This window comes from Anser brachyrhynchus (assembly GCF_964034855.1).
Source record: "Anser brachyrhynchus genome assembly, chromosome: 12".
Classification (NCBI taxonomy): Eukaryota; Metazoa; Chordata; class Aves; order Anseriformes; family Anatidae; genus Anser; species Anser brachyrhynchus.
In genome coordinates, this window is record NC_137707.1 from 1,214,691 (window position 1) to 1,237,037 (window position 22,347).

The 22,347-nt window shown below is 38.1% G+C and overlaps 1 protein-coding gene across 7 annotated transcripts in view; it reads right to left on the reverse strand.

Annotated features, from left to right (window-relative positions):
• The window catches only part of NFAT5 (nuclear factor of activated T cells 5), a 57,975-nt gene that overhangs the window by 11,959 nt on the left and 23,669 nt on the right, over positions 1-22,347 (reverse strand). For 2 of the 7 annotated variants that reach the window (XM_080552070.1, XM_080552072.1), the window contains exons 2-11: positions 17,603-17,664; positions 17,002-17,141; positions 11,873-12,065; positions 9,332-9,522; positions 7,883-8,055; positions 5,895-6,029; positions 5,672-5,724; positions 3,641-3,773; positions 2,936-3,016; positions 225-373 (exon numbers count right to left, since the gene is read on the reverse strand). In XM_080552070.1, coding sequence (XP_080408196.1) covers positions 225-373; positions 2,936-3,016; positions 3,641-3,773; positions 5,672-5,724; positions 5,895-6,029; positions 7,883-8,055; positions 9,332-9,522; positions 11,873-12,065; positions 17,002-17,141 — 1,248 coding nt within the window. In that variant the 5' untranslated portion in view covers positions 17,603-17,664. Of the gene's footprint in view, positions 1-224; positions 374-2,935; positions 3,017-3,640; positions 3,774-5,671; positions 5,725-5,894; positions 6,030-7,882; positions 8,056-9,331; positions 9,523-11,872; positions 12,066-16,582; positions 17,142-17,602; positions 17,665-22,347 lie in introns of all 7 variants that reach the window. The other 5 variants (XM_080552067.1, XM_080552066.1, XM_080552069.1 and 2 more) reach the window with 4 other exon arrangements.

A 22,347-nucleotide genomic window follows, 5' to 3' on the forward strand; every position in this document is an offset into this window, starting at 1 on the left:
CACTCACTAACCAATCACTGCTGGCATGCAGGGACAAGATAAGTTACTTTCAAAGGAAATTGTCCATTACTTTAATCATGCTCTGTGATCATGCGTTTTGGCCAGACTGATCTTGGATGTGACATTTCCCATGCGTTCCTCTTCTCCACTCTGCACCATCAGGACACAGGCTGATGAGATTAATACTATTAAAACCAGTATCTTCAGATCACAATCAAACTTACCTTGAAGACAGGGGGAGATCTTTTTTCTGCGCTTACTTCCATTGGAGCCACATCTTCATTCTTAATCATACTGCTTGGTATAAGTGGAGTTATCAAGGCACTAGGAAGAATATTTACGTTCTCCGGGTTACAAGCGGTGGCATTCACTGCTGCAGTCACAAACAAAGAAAAGAAGGGAAATGAAATGTTAACATCCACCATACAAAGCACGGTTTTCTAGTCGTGGCCTGCTTCCCATTTAACTTTTGAGCCCCGCCGTAAGAGCTCGCATTCTCTCGTAAGATGCTAACATGCAAAGAGATCACTGCAACCATTTGGATACTTCAAGTAATCCTAGAGATTTACAGTAATATCAACGTTTTTATTTAACTCTATCTTTTTGGGCCAGGACAATCATCCACCGACTGCCTGGAAGTGCAAACAAATGATTAATATATCCTTCCACAAATTACAAATCTATTTTACTTCACTTTAGCTGTACAACTACTCTATTTTTTTTAAATGCCTGTTTTCAGACAAGTGCATGAACAGAACACTCAACGCATTCAGACAGTATTTTTATTCTGTTAAAGGACTAGCCAAGTGAAAACTTGATATATCTGCGTGCCAGCTCTCTATCAAGAGCAAGCTGTTGTTTTGCCTTTACAGTGCCTGTATTTTTTTCTTTTTGAAGTAGAAAGGTGCCTCTTCTTGAAATGAATTGGATCTCTTTAGTTTTGATTTTTCCTGATCCAGGTAAAAAAAAAATACATAACATATCTGAGATCTTTGCTGCAAGTAAAATTAGCTTTCTTGATTTAAAATACTGCTGAAATTGTTTGAGCTTAAAACAAACCAATGGGAAAACCTATAAAAATACATATAGACCTGTGTAAGTAAATTAAAGAATTCTCTTCAACATACAGCAAGAAATCTCCATGCCTTAAACAGATTTAAATCTTACAATAACATGGCAGTAAAATTTCTGCAAATTTGTATCAACAGTATGCTCTGTCCTTGGTCACAGTCCTTGTGTGTTTATTCTACGTACAACCAACATTCTCCCCTGAAATGTTATTTTCTGTCTTCAGTAATAAATTCTCAGCCATCAGTACGCCAACAGTCGTCAGTACACAAAGAGCCAAATAAACTCTTTCCCTCCTGTTAACTCACATATTTGGAACAGCCCCAAAATAGAGGCCACGTGACGTGACGTGCTGGGCTGTACTTCTGGCAGGGAACGCAATTTGAGTGGAAAAACTCTCAACTACGCCAACTTCTGGACAGCCAGTCATACACAGACATCAGTATTTTTCTATACCATAGTCACAATTGACAATTTTTTCTCTTTTATATGCTTAATCCTGTCATGTTAAACAGAAAAGATAAAAATTTACGTCCCAGGATAACCTGGGACATATGCAGAGACAAAGTACATAATGCAGACAAAATTGCCTGACCTCAGGTTCACATTCAACCTGAAGTAGAATAGGAACAGGAATGAGTCAACCAAAAAGCTAGCTAGCAGAAAATCCACACAAGAAAATTAAGTTTCTACCACAAATTAAATACAAGGACGCGAACCAATAGGAACAGCACACTGTTCTTATGAAGAGCAGATGTTCTCCTGAAGCAGTTGGTATCTTGCCTTGGTTAAGCCTCCACAGTAGATTAGATACATGTCAGGCTTGCCCTGATACATCAGTTATTATTATCCTTATCTTTTTAATCTTGCTACTAAGAAGTTTTACCAGTACTTTTATCAGCTTGCTTCAATACCCTACATGTTTTTGCAAATTTCTCCCTGAATATTCTCTGCAGGTTTAAACTCATCGTATCTTGTATTATCCTCCCGAACAAGTTGTAAAGTCAACTTGTAAATATATCCCCTGCCAAGGCCCAATATACAACTATTAACTTTAAACATGAGCTTCATGATTTTAACCTGAAGCTATGGATTCCTATCAAACTTGTGATCATGTTGTTAATTTGCTTACCTTCCAACCTGCTTTCACCAGAGCAGGCTATGGAAATTTCCATTAACCTCTGTACACCTCTATGGTTTTAACAACCAACTAAGAAACATTTCCTTCCTTTATTTCAGTATAGGAAGGATCGATTCACTTCACTTAAAATCCAGGCAAACCAAAAAGCTGCTCCCTTAGAACAAAATAACAAACCTTCCACAGACAAAATGCAAATCTCAGAATTGCACTGAAAGCAATCCTAAAATCAGTGGACAGCTTCTACTCTGTCTCTGCTACTACCATACCATTATAACTTTAAGGAAAAATGACAAGTATGTTAGGGTTTTTCAGTGCTGAGTTTTTATTTTTTCCCTTTCACTTTTTCTTTGGCTTAAATTAACACTACACAGATTTTAAATGCTTTGTATTAACTGCCATACTAGGTTTTTCTCCTCTTCATTTAATATTCTTGCAAAGAATGAAGACTGAAATGCAGGGCCCGAGGCACAAAAAAACCCCAACCATTTTTAAAAAATTATTTTTGCAGAGTTTTTGCTCTGCACTATCTCATGTTACAATATACTTAAAGGAATACGGTTATGAAGCAAAATATTCTGGATTTGAAATCAAACATTAGTGTAAGAATATGGCCAGATTTTATAAGCACATACTTACCCCCACTGGACAGCTGATTCATTCCTGCAAAATTTGAGTGGGAATTTATAGTTAAATTATTAACAACAATGATAAGAATCAATTTAGTACCTTTTATAGCCTCTTCAAAAGAACAATGTTGGGCTGGGCTGGAGATTTCCTTCTTCACTTTAACATTCAGGGTACCAGCTGCTGAGGCAAAACACATTGAAAACTTCCTTATGCTAAAACAGCAAACAGGCAAAAAAATCCAAAACTCAAAGCAAACTAAAACAGTTACTTATACCTTAAAGTAACTAAAGCTCTTTGAAAACCACAGAAACAACCTTTTTTGTGAATACACCAATAATTGCAATGCCTACAGTATCATTCATTTTCACTTCCAAAAATGAAAAAGCCACTCAGCAATTGCACCGTACATTGTAACATAGATATATAAATAAAAATACACAATGTGGTCAAACTGCAGCATTCCTTAGGATAAAGCTTGATGATAGTTTTTCTTGTATTTGGTGCACAGTATGTAGCTTATCTACTGTTTTTCCCTACTCAGCTTCATTTTGAACCTCACAGTAGAAATGCCTAAGAACAGCGGCCTACACGCAGCTGAAATTTGAGCTACTTGTCACATAAGTGAATAATGAAATCTAAGGGCTTGGCTCTCCTCAGCAGAGCAAATCTCAACAAGAGGAGTTCAAAAAGATCCATATTACCTAACATTTATGTTATTTACAGCCTAGACACTATGCAATCAGGAATTAAAGGTTTAGCAGGTAAAACTGTCCGTTCCTTCCCCCAGTTTTCTATTTTACATACATGTATCTGGAGTGTATGTAAATGGCTGCACATCGTGTGATCGGCCAGCATTGGTCACCACATAGATTCCCACAGAAACAGCTGAGGTTATTTGCTGGTCATGATATGGTGGCACCTTCACAATAAGGTGATTCTGCAATGCAAAAATAATAAATAAAATCATATTAGAAAATTTATTTCATTACTATTAATCTTAATTATATCTACATCCATCAAAATATAGAAACAGCTTACTAAAACACTAGAAAAATGGGGAAACACGGTCAAGTTACATGTTCAGCAAAGTCAGTTGGCAGCAGTTCTTGTGCTACAACAGAGATTTGAATATTCTGCCCACATGATGCTCAACTTACAGCTCAACTGAAATGTGCAGAACGGAAAAACATATAAAGTCCAGTACTTTAAACAGAAACTTATGCCTAACATGCCTGAATGAACTGCAATCCATTTGCCATAACATTCTGCTGGAATCAGACCCTTCACTGTTCTGCTGAATCAGACCTTTGTATTCAGTGTGGAGAGAGGATGCAGTCTCATGTTACACTTAAGCAGATTTAACACTGAGCAGACACCAAAAATATGCTTGCAATCATTCAAGAGTAATAGCGCTGAGTGAACTCTAGGCTATCTACTCCCCTACTACCTGTCCATCCACTAGAAAAGGAAAACACAAAGCAAAGGAAAATGGAATACTGCCTTCAGAGGTGGGAGCACATCTGTCAGGCATCATGTGCTTTCAATAACTTCTCTAATTTCAGTCCAATAAGCCATAAAGACACTCAGTTGTGTGAAAAAGAATGAATATTCTGAAAAACATTTCATAGTGGAACCAAAATTCAGCTGAGTGTAAAGACTATGGCGTACATACAATATATTCCCACCCAATAGTAATCTCATAGGAAAGATACTAGAAAAAATGTATTAGGCCTTTTAATTAAATTGCACATAAGGGCAAACGCTCGCCCACAAAGTTCATACACCACACTCCTACTGTGGTATCTACGTTCCCAATTAGAAACTAAATTCTACTTGTGTAGACCTGACTGACAACAATGATAGCCTACCAGACTCACTGAAGAACTCATCTGAAGAAAAGGATTGTTATTGACAGGAATCAGGAAGCCTGTAATAGAACTGCAGGTTGTATTGTCTAAGTGGCTTTAACGTAGCTTCTATTTCAAAGATGACATTTCCTGGACATCAGATTTTAAAGCGTGATCTGCACCAAAGTGCTACATTCATGCCGGAATAGCACGTTGCCTTATTCCAGCTGACACAAAGCTATACAAGAAGTACTTCTGCACACTACCTGGGGTTGCTTTACTTCAGACAGATATTAATTAGAATCTGTGCATGTCAGCTTCCAATGTACACATTGATCGGTCAAACACACAGAATGTCACTCATCCAAAAGGTTCAGTCGGGCCTGTTGCCAACTGCCTCCCACCTCTTTTCTTCCACACAGCAGTTCTATACCAGTTTAGGCACTTAATGAACATATTGCTTTTTTGTTTTATTTTTTAATAAACTGAAAAATAGTATTACGTAAATAAAAGTACAGATCCAACAGAATCTCATCTCTCATCTTTGGAAAGAGCGATGGACTGAAAAATAACAATCCCAAAAGAGAAGCTTGCTACTAGAGCAGCAAGGCTGTCCCTCTATAGGAGAAGTGTTTATTATCAGTTTAAAACAAAACTAGAGAAGTCTTTTTTCCCTTTTCCTTTTTCAATAGCACTAACTGAAAACAAAAACACTGGGTACATTTTCCATCTCTAATCAATGTGAGCCCCACACATGGTATTTTTAGCACAAGTGAAATCTTTCTGAACTCCGTTTCCTTGCATTTTATGCATAATACTTTGCATTTTATGCATGGTAAGCCATTGCTCCTGGCCCACAGTTGCCAAGACATTGATATAAAACCTAACCATCAGATCTTGATGATATCAAAAAGGAGTCTTTTCCGGTATTTATAGAAGAGCAAAATAGTAATTTAAAAAATAAAATAAAAGTAATAATCAGAAGTACCTGATGAAATAATTCCATGTCTATTTCAGCTTCTGCCTTCCAAGAATTTTCATCTAAATGAAAGTTAAAAAGCATAATTTATTGCATATCCATATAAATCAATTTATTTTAGTGCCTTTGATTCAGCTTCTCGATTTGCTCCCTACAACTAAACTGTATGAAACAACATAAACCCATACATGCTCTCTTCATCACCCCAAGCTGGTATTGCTTTCACACTAACCAGAAACGTTCTCCTGGAAAATCACTTTTGTTCCTTTTAGAAAGTTCTTGCCAATCAGAAAAACTTCCTCTTCACCCTTCACTGAACAGCTGTGCAGACTTTTCTTTAGGATCTCTGGAACTCCTGCTGGTTGAGCTGCAATTGAAAAAACACATAGCTTGAAATCCAAGAAAATATTAATATCCAAAACAAAGAGCTTTCACTTACAGGATTACAACTTACTTCTTTCACTTACAGGAAAGAACAAAATAATTTCTAAATTTCTTCCTTTACTTTATGATTTGTGACAAAATTTTTTTTTATATATATATATACACACACACACACATCACTTCTTTGCTAAATGTAATGATCCTCTTAAAAAAATCACACTTAGGTAAATGACCCACTAGTAATCTTCTCCCTTTTCTCCTGCATTTATTAAATCTTCAAAACAAAACTTTCAGTGTTTGAGCTACTTTCAAGAACTACATACGTCAGCTAATATAAGTCCTCGCTAGAGCCACATCTCTGCACTTGAGGAGTACAGTAATTGCTATCCTCCGAACTAGTGGAGCAGATGCAGCGGATCCTGCCAACCCAAGCCGTTCTATGATTTTATCTTAAACTCTCAGTTTCTATTCACAACTCAAGTTTTGGATTGTTACGTGTTTAAGAGAACACCAGATGTATTCAATTCCCCCTCCTGCTATAATTTAAATAATTGTATCTTTAACCAGTAAGCTAGTAACACAAGAAATTATAGAAAAATCATCTTTGAAGATTTTCTAGTTTTTTTTTCCTTAAATCTGAAAATTAACTAGTATCAGGTACTACAGTGCTACCCTGACTGGAATGGATCTACAGAGGCAACCATATTTCTAGTGAAGTATTTCTCAACAACATAAATGCATAAAATCAGAATACCACCATTTAAAAAAAAAAAAAAAACACTGAAGAGAACAACTTAGCAAAAAATGTCAGGTGGAAGAAAAATGAGGGACACGAATACGTCAAGTTGATCTTTCAAGAAGACTACCCCAAAATGTCAAACTATTGCCTAAAGCATGGAACATGGCCAAAGAGAGCAGGAGAGTCTGCCCATGCATCAGCAATGACATTCCTTTGGTTGGGCAAAGGAATTCTTGGTGAGAGCACAGCACTGGGAAAGAGTCGGGCTGCATATGCAGCACAGCTGCTAATCAGCCTGTATCTGAATATATAAAATCATATAAATATCTATGGATATATACAATCATATAATTATTATATATATAATTGCCTGCTGCCCACAGCACTGGAACAGCATGGTGGTGTCTGACGTGGACACTAACGTGCTTTTAATCATCTCCTTACAATCTGTCCTTTCACTGGCAGCAAAGCCGCAGTTTCTGAGGAGTCGAATAGGAGCCCTGATACAACAGGTATTGACTGTTAAAAAATATCAAGAAAAGCAGCCTCAGATGTACCGTGGCCTCCTCTGATTTCATTTTCCACGGTGTTCAGTGCAACCTGAACAGTCAATGCAGCCATCTGTGCTCAGTGCTAAACAGAGCATTTTAATAAATAGCTATAAAAGGTTTCATTCTTCCACTGAACCAGAACAGATCCCCCCTCTGGGCTCAATGTACTCCACATCTGGGAAGAGCCATGCTTACTAACTTATTACAAGTAATTTCTATCACTGAAAGCTGGCAGATGAAAGTGACAATACAGAAGGGATTAAAACCCGTATCAAAAAAGTCATATTATCAGTCCAAAGCAATCATGACATAAATTCTCATCTATTGAAAGGCAAAAAAATCATTTAATAAGAGATTAGGCAATTTGTAACTACTTTTAAATACTAGTCAGTCATTCAACACCCCCCTCCAAATAAAAATAGCCCACCTGATTTTAGCCACAGCAACTTAAATAATCACAGACCAAAATTATGGTGTCCCCCCCCCACTTCAATCACACTAAAATCCAGAGTCCTCTAATACCAACTCTTTTAGTTTGATACTTACTGCACAGAATTGGGGAAGAAGGCGTCTGGAGAGTCAAAGTTGAACCATCTTTGCGAGTGATGTTAACACGAAATACCAGCCTGGCACGTGTGCTTTTTTTCTTGGAACCAGCAATCCCTATCCTAGCTTCAACATCAGCATTTCTCAGCTTCAGTATTCCCACGCAATCAACCCTAACGACACAAAGTAGTTGAGAGTTTAACAGAGTTTAATAAATTCATCCTCTTTTAAAATATTTTGACTAATCAATTAAACAAGCCACAAAGAAGTCAGAACTCTTGAAGTAGAAATATTATTAGATTAGTCACATGACATCTCTGTATAACCTCTCATTATATAGTCCTGTTTTCAATTCATCCCTACTTAATTTGGATGCTGAATCATGGGATGAAGGAATGTGAAAGAACTATGAATTAACAAAAAGCAACATAAAATTATTCTGGTAAGCATTCAGTTTATCACTACAGGTCTTTATTCTTCCGTTCCTCTGGGTTTGCAGGGTTACTACTCAAAAACGTTCTGGACAACAGCTAGGGAATGGAGGTAAGTGTGATAAGGGAATTAATCACACTTAAGAAGCAGACACTGTAAATTGAAGAAATGCTTCTCCTGTTGACATCAAGACAAGTTTCTTAAGAAGTGACAGCTTTCAAGCACAACCACATATCCATTTGAAAGAAAAAAAAAAAAGAAAAGACATTCTACTGAAAAACATACTTGAGAAGATCACACCTTTTCTATAACTTAAAATACGTATGAAAAGCTTTTAAGGGAATCACTTCTATCTGAAATTTCTTGTGAGATCTAAACCACACAGGCACATGAGGCCATTTGCTCAAAAATCAGCTACAGTTAACAAAGGCCATCAGACTGGGCTTATCACTTTTGAGCAACAGCCATATACTGTTTAAATGCATCTGAAAACCTGTTGTATCCAAAACGTTGTCTGTATTTGACCAGATTGCTCTGTAAAGATAGGAAAGCACTAGGCTTTCATGACAAAGGACCGTCTGATGGAACAAAGAGAAATGAGAAAACTCAGAATTTAGCCTCCACTATTCCCAACCTTTCTGGGCCCTAAAAGGATCTGAAGATCCCAACATTCGCCCTCCCTCTTCTGATTAGCCATTTCATGCTTGCTAGAAGAGACAATCAATGGAAGCAGTGACGACTTCATAGTTCATGTAATGCTTGAATATGTGCATTATTCTTTAAACAGTGCATAAAACTCCAATACAACAAAGTTCATTGAAAAAGCTATAGAAAAGGACAAGATTAAGCATTAAGCATAATAAGCTGAGAACGTGGATTTAGAAGTTTATTACTCATGTAGCTTCACAAAGAGCCTGACGTGCTGAGATACTAAACAACCTAACTGAAAGAGGAAAGCCAGTTTCTGAAAACAAGCTAATAAATTAAAAAATATATATAATTAAAATAGCTACTCACGCAAGTGTCATGTTGTTGCTAGGGTCCAGTCCAACCTCAATAACAGTAGTCCCCTCGATATCCACTTCTTTACAGGGAGTAGTGTTTCGCCCAGTAACTCTGCAGGCCTGGTAGAACCCGTGTGGTTTCACTCGGCCAGAGTCATTGCCCACGAATACCTGCAGCACCACCGGCTCGTTGTGACCTTCCAGCTGAAACACAGCAGCATGAATCATATTTTGACTGACCAGCAAAGCCTTTTAATTAAAATCAGGAATATTTTATGCTGCTGAACTTGAAGCAAATCTGCTCCTAATGTTGCTGGAAACAATCCTAGGGAAGCATGATTTTTTTTAATCTAGTTTATAAACAAAAGGTAATTAATGTTTTTAATCTTTTGTCATTTGCTCATCTATTGAAAGACAAATACGTCATTTAACACATGGTTGAAATGAATATATATACACATATATATATACATATAGTTAATTTTGGAGTTCTTAGCTGGTTTGCAAAAAAATTAGGAATACTAAGATCACAGTATGCCCCTCACATCCAAAAGGAGCCACTAGGTTACAGCAGGTAGGTGGGATACTAGGAAGTATGAAACCAAGCAAACAAACAACAACAAAAAAAAACCTCTTGGCCTTTGTGTACTTGTTTTGTTTTTTTTCCCTACCCTTAGCTCAGATTTCCTGAAGATCCACTGACTCATTTTGACTGTCCAACTCAATTAGACTTATGTATGCAGGGTAGGAACTCGTTTGCCTACTGGTAAAGCAAGCTTGGGCTTCCAGGCATTCAGTAACATGAAACTCTTCCAAACAGAAAATTTTCTCTGACGGGTGCTAAAGGGAACTGGAAAAGGAATTAAAAGGAAGTTCACATGAACAAAGGCCCATTAAGAAAATCCACATAAACGAGCACTAAATCACCATAGCAACAGCAGTATATGAATGGATTCTTTTCTTAGGAAACTTTACTGGACTTCTGCATTACTGAAGAGGACCGAGTAAAGTGTTGGAGATGCTTGCAATGCTGTTGAACTGGACTTCAGAGATAAGTACATTTCTATACTCTGTCAGCACAAATTATTAAGGCTTGCATTGAAAACAAGTGTTCCTTTGTGGACCTGATAAATCAGCCTGGTCTGAACTGCTTTGCTGCTTTCTCAAAGTGGAATAACTGAAAAAAAAGTATTAGAGGAAATGTTTGGGGTTTTTTTGGTATGGTAACAAATGTGGTTGTCTGCTTGCTTTGCCTGCTGGCCACCATCCTTGCAGTACAGCCAGGATGCTATTTGCCTTATTTCCAAGGAGCGTGCAATGCTGGCCTGTATTCATTTTGGTGCCCACTGTCACAATCATACTGAGATCAGTGCAACTTTTGTGATATTTGACATCACTTCTACTGCTTATCTCCAAGTACAGCATTACAGCAGGACCTGCAAATTCACATTCTGTACTTCACCAGACAAACTGAATGTTCTCCCTCTTGAGCAGGAATGTGAAAGACCTCTCTGTAACCTTCTTCCTCATGTTTCTCCTCCATCTGTAGCTCTTCCTCTTCATCTGGGCTTTCGTCCTCATCCCCTGAGGAACTCACAGCAGCGCCCTCCTCAGCAACCTAGCAAGCCTGATCATGAGCAACTTTTCCCCTCTTCGAGTAAGGCAAATTATATCAGCTCCCCTCAAATAAAGCAAGGCAGAGAAAGAAACGATGCTTGCTGGAGAAATCAGCTATGCAAGGCCTCCTGAACTGCCTGAACTGCTGACTGCATCTTCTCTTATCCAGATCTTTGCCCTCGATCAGAAGGATTAAGGGCATCATTCAGGCCTCTGTGCTGTGCATCGCTGCCTCATAGCAAGCGACCAACACCACTTAAACTTACAGGTACCAAAGTCCATACAGGAAACAGGCTGCATCTGTTAAGCATGCATACAACTGCTTCCTTTTTTCTTCCCCCATTGCCCAGTTCTACTAATCCACACATGCTTCACTCTACTGCTAACCATGAGCAGTAAGATCCATAACACACACCTCAGTTAACAGATCTTTGTGACTCTGCTTGAAAAACAGGTACTGAGTATGCGGATTCTGATACTTCTCATTAAAAAAAACAAACCACCTTTTACATGTCTTTTGGAACGAAACCTAGTTTTATATTCTTACCAGTAAGACATAATGACGACCCACTATCATCAGCCATTGAACAGTTACAGCATTTTGCTCTCCTACTTTTGTATGCTTCAAGTGTCTACCTCTTCACACACAGTTCACCTAATTGTGAATCTAACAGGATATGCATCACAGATGAGGTATCATTGCCTTGACATAACATTGCCTGCCTCCTGTAATTTTGTAATGCAGATAGATGTCTTTGTACTCAAAAGAAGAGAGACAGTACAGTTCTACAGCCTTTGCAGTAAAGAGATTGCAAGGTCTCCTCCCCTTCCTCTAAAAGTAGAAATTCTAGGTCTTATCTGAACTGAACCAGTTCCCATTCTACTAAAGTATCGCTTGGAAAGGAATCCCCGGATCACCTGATACTGAACAGCCTACCTTTACAGTTGGAAAACCTTGCTGTGTCCGGTCTTTCACTGAGCCTCGGCTGCCTTCAGTCAGATAACGAGCCCTGTGCTGGGTTTCCGGCTGTACCACTATCTTCAGCTCCTTCCCCTCACTTTTAGTTGGATACTGACCACACAACATTGGGGTCTTCTTCCCTCCAGCTCCTTTCTGGCTCTCTGGTGCTCTGAGAAGTCAAAGCAGACCATTAAAGACGTTATAAGCAGCTCGCCAATAAAAACAAATGAAATCACAGAAAAGCTACAAAAGTAAGGAGCGTGTATTAATGTACAGAAGATGCACGGTTGTGAGCAAACATGGGAATTCTCTTTCTGACAGAGAACGAAACCTGCAGGATGAAGAGGAATGGTGCTTCCCTGCCTCTTCCATCCAGTGCAACTGCTTTTCATAGAGTAAACATAAAGGAAGGGAAGAGCATTTAGCATTAAACTGCGTTAACAAATAGAAGCCTTACGACCTGCTGTTCTCAAAGTATATGATACAGCTTGGTATTATTGGAATAAACTGCTTCACTTCTGTTAAAAATACACGTATGTAACACACACGCCGAATGGATTTAAGGTTAAATGATACTTCTTTAAATAGGAAAACAGCCTCATGCCTGTCTCCTCCTAAACATGTACATCATGCAAACTCAAATACCAGTTTCCGTCAAAATTGATAAATTTATGTTAAAAACAGATTTGTTGTTGTAAAAGGCTCTGACAAAACTGCACAAATTTTAAAGTTGCAGTATATGCAAAAAGACTGTTTCTTTCCAGGTGCATACCTCAAGATGTACTGTACTTGTGATCAGTTCCATAATTAAAAGCTGAATAAAGAAGCCCTCCAAAGTATAATGTTACGTGGTCAATTCTTTAAAGCACAAGGGAAGATAACGCTTGATCCTGTACGGAGCAGGTTTGTATAATTATCCTGAAGTCCATCAAACCCATCTAACATTAACAAATGTAAACATGTCACAGCAAATGGGACAGGCAGAAAGAGCTCGATGAGTTTATGCAGAATGTAAACTCCTTTTTTTTTTTGATCTACCAGAAAGTAGCTTTTAACTGTTAAAGACTGAAAAAAGCAGTTTTAAATCACAGTTGTGATCTGCTAAAAAACAAACAAAAAAAAGAATCCTTTTTCAATGTGCAACATGCAGAATTTATCCAGGTCCCAGCTGTCATGCTCTTACTTCCGCTAAACCTTCCAAAGTTTTTAATACAAGTAACACAGGGTTGCGATGTACGTTGGTGAGCTGTTATGAGGTTCGTGCTGTGCTTGAATTTCATTTTTCTCCCTATTCCTGAGGGTTACTGATGGTTACCTGTGTCAGCACCCAGCGAGCCTACTGCTCGCGGCCTCAGGCTCGTCTCACGGCCTGCATCAGCCACGTAGCGGCGATGGGGCAGTCTGGAGGTTATAAAAACCTGCACTAACACCATGTCAAGAAGTCCTGGTTACTCAGCCATCCTCAAGGTTAACAGGCTGGTTGAGAAGAAAAAAGCCATGTAAAAATATGCCATATTTTAGGAAAATAAAAGGGACATGTCTTCTTAAACTAGCACATACAAAACCTGCAATACACTAAATAAACTGCAATTAACACCACTATGCTCTTTGCTTCTGTACAAGTTAAGCAAAAGCAGTGCTTGAATTTAAGCCTGTTAGATTATCACTTTCTCTGTACTTCCTGTCAGGACATCACTCCAATGGACCAGCAATTAAAGAGGAATACATTTATGAACTTTCAGTCAATGCCTTCTCTTTGTTCTTATTCAGAATTTTAAATTACTTGACTAAAGTCTATTAGCATCCCACAGGGAATCTGAAAAGGAATTTCAAAGAGCAACTTCAGCCACAACCACACAACCCCGTTATTCAGAACCCGTGCTTCCTTGGCCTCCATCAGGCAGGCTGCGCCTGTCACCTCACTGGAATTAAGGCAGCAGGTGGACTGCATACTCTGACCTTCTCATACTTGGGAATTCCAGCTAAATAAATTAATACACAGGACTAAAGTACAAGATTTTGAAGGGTAAAGTCAGAGAGGCAGCCATTAAAATGAAATTCACTTTTAACGCTCAAAATACAGTTTTACCAGCGGGACATTGACACTTTGGCCTCTCCAGCACATCTTTGTGTTTTCCTGAAATTACTTCACTCTTAAAACCCAAGTCCATTGTCAACACACTGACATTTTACACATTGCAGTATTTATCTAAAGAGATGACACCTAAAAATTATTTGGAAAATCTTCCCTTTAGGAACTTGAAGTAATTGTTATTTTCAGTCAGATTAGATGAACATGAAAGTAATTTTAAAGACTTTACCAGAATTTCTCAGTGCTTCCTTCTCAAATTATGAGGATTTATCATTTACACATCCTTTTAATTTAGTCAAAATATAATTCTAGTAGCCATGCACATACAAATAATAAAAATAATATTTCTCTCTCACACACACCCCTTTATTTATTAGCTTAATTGTTACCAGACAATGTCTCAAAGCTAGCACTTCTTTTCTAGAACAAAAACATAAATGGCAAAACCCACGATTCTATTAAAACAGATTTCGTGAGTTAACTTTTGTCTGGTCCTGCACTTGCATCAGGGCTGCTCCAAGTGAAGGCCTGAAAGTGAAAGCGAGACCAAGCATGACTGAAAGCTGAGAATCTTTGCTCTAAATCAATTCATCCCTTTTTAAAAGGCTTTCAGAAATGCTAAGGGTTTCCACAGGAATAAATTCTTTTTTCTATCTCTGAAAGCCAACTACAAGTCTCTTTTAAAACAAACTATTTCCGCTTCACAAATTACCAAGTGTTCTTTCCTTGCTTTTTTCTTAAAGCCAGAAGTAAATGACCTTGCTTGGCTGAACTCCATCAGGCTGCAAAATTCAACAAAAATTTAACTGACACTACTATAACTTGGACATGTCTGTAATCTAGAGTTGTAATACTAGATTTCTATATTCTAACTATAGAATTAGCTTTTCTAATACCTTAGATATTTCTTATTGCAAAGCTCTTATTTAAAAGGACAACTCTATTACATAGGATTTTGCAGTAGTTCAATCTAGCCTGTACACGAGACATTAAACATACATGCTTATCTAACCCTGTGTTCACTGAATCCTAATGCCAGTGTTGCAATGTTCATTGGTTAGTCCCTAGTATTTTGGGGAGTATTATAATCTTGTGATGTTTTAGACTGCGACCACATATACTGTTCCGAAGCTTACTAGATCTCCCATTTCTGTTCAGAATCACAGAATTCTTGCCTCCCAATAGTTTCCTCCCTTTGTAACTGAGGGACTGAACTCCTTTGTGCTTGGTGGAAGCAGCTTCCTCGTTCCAAGCAAACATGTTAGTTTGCTTCCTAGGTTCTACCAGGGACAAACGTTTTACATCATTAAAATTTTCAGCTGCCAAAATAAGAGATGCTGGGCAACTTCAGTCAAGCTTAGAGCATTTGCTGTAAAGACACTTAAAACAAAAAACGAAGAAATAAAAACCCACCCAATTGTTGCTGTACAGGTTTGAGAGGAGGAGCAGGTGATAGTACCAACTCTTTGTTACCAGCTAGCTCCATCTTTCCAAATGATGTACCTAATAGAGCAGGAAGCAGCAGCACACTCTGGAGAGTTTCTCAGAATCACCTCACAGTGAAATTTTAAGTATGGAACTGCAATGACCCTGGGAATACAGACTCCAGGCTCTTTCCCTTTGGAATATGAGACATTCATACATAATCTCATTAGGCAAATTTTAATATTCACCATTACTGTGATTAATATCTGAACACACTACAAGCACATACGTAAAAAGTGAAACAAAATAGCCCCCCCCAAAAAGAAAATAACCAAGTCTATCCATTTGACCACCTTAAGAGTACTAAAAAAGCCAAAAGTTAAAAAATAAAAAATTTTTAAAAACACACATATAATCACACTACTATAAACTGATGGATATTTTCTCTTCAAGCAGCCACTGAAATGCATTTAGTGAACAGTGTGAAGTGGGAGAAATGAGAGACCACCACCCAGGCGTGCCCACATACAGACACACGCATGCACACAACCCAGAAGCACAGAGAGAAACAGGATTAGAGATTTATTTCTGAAAAAATCAAATACAGATGTGAATTCACAAGAAAAAACAAAATTTGGTTCACCATATAATCTTAACATTTTTATAAAAAAGTAAAGGATGCGTTAAATGATGAGATATCTTAACAAGCCATTAACTTCTACTCCCATCACTCTCTCTATTTGATAAATAGAGAAAGAGACAAACAAGCAGGAAAAGTGCCCAGACTGAAATCCTCACATAAAATACTGCACAAACGGCAAGATTTAGGGTGCGTCCAGTCCACTTCTGCCTTGTGGGTTTTTTTACGTACAATGTTTCCATTGTCTTTTTATAAGGGGGATTGCACAATCTTTCAGGAATCTCACTTAAACAATAATACAGCCAAGCTCATCGATTCTGCGTCCAATTGTTATGGCAAAGTTTAGCTTTATCTTTAAAGATTAGCAACTCTAGTGAGAACTTATCATGGGCTAGAACACAAAACAGAATGGCAGAGAAGGGGAGAGATTTATGTGAGAACCTGAGTAGAACACTTGGCGGGAAGGGAGTTTTATTAGTTTGGTTTTACATATGGCGATAGAACTTTAAATAAAAATGCAGATACCAACCCATTTCCTGCTTTTGAGTTGCCTTTGCTGTCCGTGCTGAGCTGAGAAAGGACATAGTGAGGCGCTTTGGCACTGTCGGCATCAAATATATCCATGTTGGACTCTTCACAATCTCGACGTTTGATCCCTGGCCTCTGCTTTGGGTTTCGTTTGCGTGATTTACGTGGCACCTCAGTGTTATCATTGTAGGAACTGGTACTCATGTTACTGAAGTTGGAGGGTGAATCCTCCATCCACATACTGCAGCTCTGTTCTGATTCCAATCCACACCCCTCATCCTGGCAGGACATCCGACTGTTGTCCAGCAAGTCCTCAGGTGGTGGCGAGATGTACAGGACTGTGTGTCTCTTCGGCGTTGACTGCTGCTGCTGGACTGTGTTACTGGTTAACTGCTTTTCACTTACCCCTCGGTTACTTACCCCCACGGCTGAGGAGCAGCTCTCCACTTGCATAGCCTTGCTGTCGGTGACTGAGGTAGAGTAAATGGTAGGACTGGAAGAGGTGGTAAAGGAGCTGCAAGCACCGCCCATGGAGGAAGAGGAAGGAGCTGAAGAAGCATCTGCGGTGTACAATTTAGAAGTAAATACAAGACACGTGGTTCTGTGTGTGCTGGCTATAGCAGTCCCATTGAAGTGAAGTGATTAATGAACCGATTTCTTTCCCCCAACAAGTATTTGGAATTTGGTACGTTTTGGAATGTAAATGCTTAAAGCAATACAGCCTAGCCAATACGGTACTTTGGAAATGTCCAAATATGACTGAATGCATTGTGCTGTAATCAACTTTTTTAAAACTTTACGTTAATTCATAAAAATGGCTGCAAGTAAACAGAATTTTCATTGCCTCAGCTGGACTACTTATTTGTGTATAAGCCATTTCATCTAAAATAATGGAAGCCCCAATCAAAATGTTTATAATCCACATTCAATGCCAATTAAACCATTTATTATTGGATTTTTTTTGTTGTTTTGAAAAGACGGGACTGTGCTTAGCCACGAAATATTAAAATAAGTTTCTAACCTATGAAGCAGAGAACTACAGGTCATTTTTAATGCAGACACTCCCTGCTTCAGAGGCAAATCCTGGAATAAAAATATGAGAAAATAAATGAGAAAAGAGCTGCTGATTATTCCATCATAAATGAGAAATAAACTATAAAATCAACTGAGTTGGTAGGCAAAATGGAACTGGTATCAGTCACTACAATAGAGCTATTTACTTTGCAGGTTCAAAACAGGGTTGAAGAAGCTGTATTGGTGACATACTGATACAAAACAACATGAAATTTCTGTAACTTGACTCAGTCTCTGAGATTCTACATCAGACTTCTCTCGGTCTTCATTAGCTGAGTCCCCTAAGCATACAGGGGCAGCTTGGGAGAGACCTCTAAAATAATTCATATTAAGCAGGATATTTTAAACAATGTGATTGTGACCTCTCCAGAAGCCCCACAGATCAATCTGGTTTAGAAATACAAAAGGCAGCTAATTGATTAAAACAAAATCCTGAAGATTTCTGAAAAGCAGCATAATCATTTCCACCGGAGAATTTTAATGGACTTTTAAAAGAATTTTAAATCAGTTGAAAATGTAGGCTGAAATGTTTGAGAGGAAGTGGTAAGAAGGACAAACATAGGTCTTAAATTTAGATCAGCTGTAGTTCACTAGGGAATAATTAAGTTTCATATACAGATTTTAACTTCCTAGGGGAGAGGCCACTTTACTACTGCACTGCTAACCACACCTTACGCAATCAACAAGAACTGCAGAAAGAATCTAATTTTGCAAACAATAGGTAATAATACAGTATGTTTGCCCAGCTAGTTACTGCTGTAGTAGAGGTAATACCTGTTACGATACGAAACAAGATCCTTTCGTTTTTTGTTGATTTTTTAAAATCCAGGTTATTATATAGAACTGTCACCTCTAAAAAGGTTTAGACATAGTTGAACTATTTTATCAAGTTTAAGCTACTTAAAAGTAACATAATAAAGTATATTCAGTACGATATAAATATTTAACTAGCAGCAAAATTTAGCAAACCTTCCTATCAACCAATCTACTTGTTATTAACAGGGGTTACCCGTGGCTGATGACAAAGACTGTTTAAAAAGGTATTGGTTTCTTACAGCTTTTCTGTGCTAAATGAAATTAAAAGTAAACCTAAACTGTTTCAGAATGGAGTGAAGTAAAATACAGCGGTCGCTGCAGTTCATCAAAAAATCTATTCTGCTTTCACCTGCATAAGAAGTCCCTTCCTCAAACCTCCCAGAGAACCAGGAGCAGATGAATGATACCAGTTCCATTTTCCAGTTTGTTTTTGGCAAATATAGTGGCTGAAATTGGAGAATTCAGTCACTTTGAACTGCATTCCAATTTAAAGGCAAATTTATCCTTTCTATATCATGCATTAATGCAATGCTTTTTTCAAAAACACTTACAGGATTGGCAAAAACTATTAAATCTAGATATTAATTTCAGTGACAACAGGAGCTGATTTGCAGCCACTTTGAGTTGAGATAGATCGTTGCTATTTGTGATGTTTACATTTTTTTAAATAGAATTAGTTTCCATTCATTAGAAAGAAATGCAAATATGCAACATGCATACAGCATATGTGCTGCACGCAAATGTTTGTGAACTGAAGACGCTGAGCCCACAGCAGCGACGCTGCAGAGCTGGACTGCTGACTAGCAGTACTTCCCCTAGTTAAAAAAAAATCAATTTTATTTTTTTTTAAACAGATGAAACTGAGCATCACGTACATGATGATGCAGTGTATGTGGATCTCATGTTTTCCTGTCTGTGACAAAGACTGACAAATAAATAATTACGTACGTTGAACCAGGTAGCAGGGCTCTAGAATTGGAAGACATTTCCTCCTCTATAGAGAGCTTAGTACCAAGGATTCTCTTTTCGCAGCAAATACTGCAGAAGTTTTAGAAAGGTTTTTTTCGGAAGACCGGTAAGAAAAACTTAAGTCACGTTCATACGCAGGTCTGCATTGGAACAGGTCTGCCAAAGACTGAGCACAGCCTGCGTATCAAGTGGCTCCATGCATATCCTCTCCAGAAATGCAACAGCTGCACTTTTCCTTCACTTTCCTAGAAAAAAAATAATCACTAAACAAAATACTTTCAGTATAAAGCTAAAACAGCTGCTAACGTTATTTTAAGGTGCAGCATTTAGCAACACTGCTATCATTATAGCTACCAGGTTCCCAAAACAATTTCTCCTCCAGCTTTTTTCCTAGAAGTTAAAATAAAAGACCGTGTATGAACATACGTGGTTTTCCTTTATGAGGATAAGGAGGAAACAATTACTGTCCTTTATGCACTGGTTACACTCTCCTCCACTTGTCAGACACATCCCAGTGTATCAATAAAATTAAATCATGGAAACATTAGTATCAAGCTGGACAATAATGGCAAGAAAACCCCTCTTTAGCCATACATCTTTTCAAATGAATGTCACTGCCATCCACAAACATGCACCTGTTAAAGCATGTGCAGGCCAGCGCTTTCTCCATCATAACTAACGACATGTGAGAACGTATGGCAAATATTAAAGGCAATGAAATGAGCTGGCTGTATCAGAATAGCCAAATACAAAATGTAAAATATATCTGGGGGGAGAAATTAATAATTGCTTTATGAATATTTTAAGTCACACAAATACTGAAAAAAAATTAATAAAATTTGTGGTTTTTTCACAGGGTCTGCAGTCCTTTATCCGACTCATTTTCCTTTGAGCTACTAAATAAGTAAATGGGATCAACCAAGTAAGAATTCAGAAAAGTTACTATAATGGAAAAAAACACTCCGTCTTTTACATGGCTCCCATTTTGTTGTATCAGTTTACTCTAAAGCCTGTGACTACACATGCGTATCTGACACCCAAAGGAGATCTCTTGGTTGAATATGCTATAGTCCAAAGAAGTTTATTCTACAGTTTTCAGTAATTCAGTTTGACTGGCATTGCTTTATAAGGTGAAAGCATTTTGCTTTTCCTGTTTTTGAGGAATGAATTTTTCCCCAACACCCAGAAAATAACCCAAATATAACCAGGGGGCATTCGGGCTGATGGCTACGCCTGGCTGCAGGGGAAGCGAACACACCTCGCACATTTTGTGTCGCTGAGATTTGCTTTCTCAGACACCTCCGGGATTGTTACGGGTGGCTCTTTCACTTGCAGTTTAACAGTGCTTGCAGTGACAAACATATAGTTTGAATGAGCACGCACATTTTGAAATTTAAGACTGATATAATATTTTAACACATTCAAAATAAAAATTGCTTTCAGAGCACCAGCACTGAATGTAAGCCAAGTGCATGTTACGGCCAGTACACAGCCACAGTGCTATAAATGAAAAACACACCAGCCTCACAAGGTTGTGGGTTTATTTCTTTTTTTTTTTTTTTTTTTTTTAACAAAAAGTGAGAGAGACAAAAGAAAACTACTTCCCTGTTAAATCAACCTTGATCACTGTGGAAACTAAACCTCCTGAATCCACTGCTTGCCACCTCTATGCCACGTAAGACAGCTGAAAGAACTATTTCAGAATTTCTTGCCTGTCTTACCAGTTTTTCTTATCTCAGCTAGGTAGAATGATATCAGATAGTTCAATATAAGGAATTTCTCATTCTGTTTTGGACATCATAATTTGCACATCAATAATAAGTAATTCTGCAGTATGTAAATGAAAGACAAAATAACCAAGAGCTAACAAACTAACTGGCCAGTGTCGGAGTTGAGAATGCAAAGAAAGAACTAATTACTCTGCACTACTCCTAGGAAGACCAAGTTTCAAAGAAATTTCAGTTGTTCACGATACCAGTCATTTGTACATTTGCTTCCCAGAAAGCCTAAAAAGGGGCCTTCTGCTCCCATACGTTTCCTTTATTTTCGGGCCTTGAACAAAATTATATTCACAACCAAGAGATTGAATAATTCAAGTTTCTTTCTGAAAACAAAAAGCAGGCAGTGGCAGAAGGGATGCAACACGCATGTGGCACGAATGCATGCTGCTAAAAATCACAGGCTAGTTAAGCATGAGAAACTAAGGGAACACGTAGCAAAGAGCATCCCCATCAGCAAATCAGCGCATTCTTTTTCTTTTCAATAACAAGCTATTGTATAAAGAAAATTTATTACCTCCTGAATTGCCAGCTAAGGCAGTGACATATATTTCTACATCCTATTATCTTGTGATGTCAAACAAGGCATTCAGCCTTTTAAAAAATGTCTGAAACGGAGAAAAAAAACACTGCTTGGCATTGAGGGAGTCTTGTCTTTGGCTAAAACTCACGCAGAGCCAATCTTGAAATCCTTGTTCAGTCCTCCCAAGGAGATCCTTCCATACAACAGGGATTACCCAATCTTCCCAAAGAAGCAGTGTCCTAATGACGTCTTTTTTTTGATTGCAGCTGGAGTGCAAAGCAACTTATTTCCCAGACTGGAAAGCTCAAGATTGAAAATTAATGCAAATAAACTGGAGATATTTGGGGTTTTACAAGTCTTCCTGCCACCTGTGCACAAACAGCCAGGACTAGCAAAGGGCCATTAAAGGACTTGTCTTTTTCTAGCTTGCATCCTATGCGATCCACTATGGTATTTTAGGGAACAATTAAGCATCAAAACCCTCACCACATGTGGTGTGGTTTAAGTCATTTATAAGCCCACTACGTGGAATATGCCTCTTCATTAAATTTGTTCATTTATGTAACGTGTCGTGTTTTTTATAAGAATTTTCTGTGTTAATTTGTT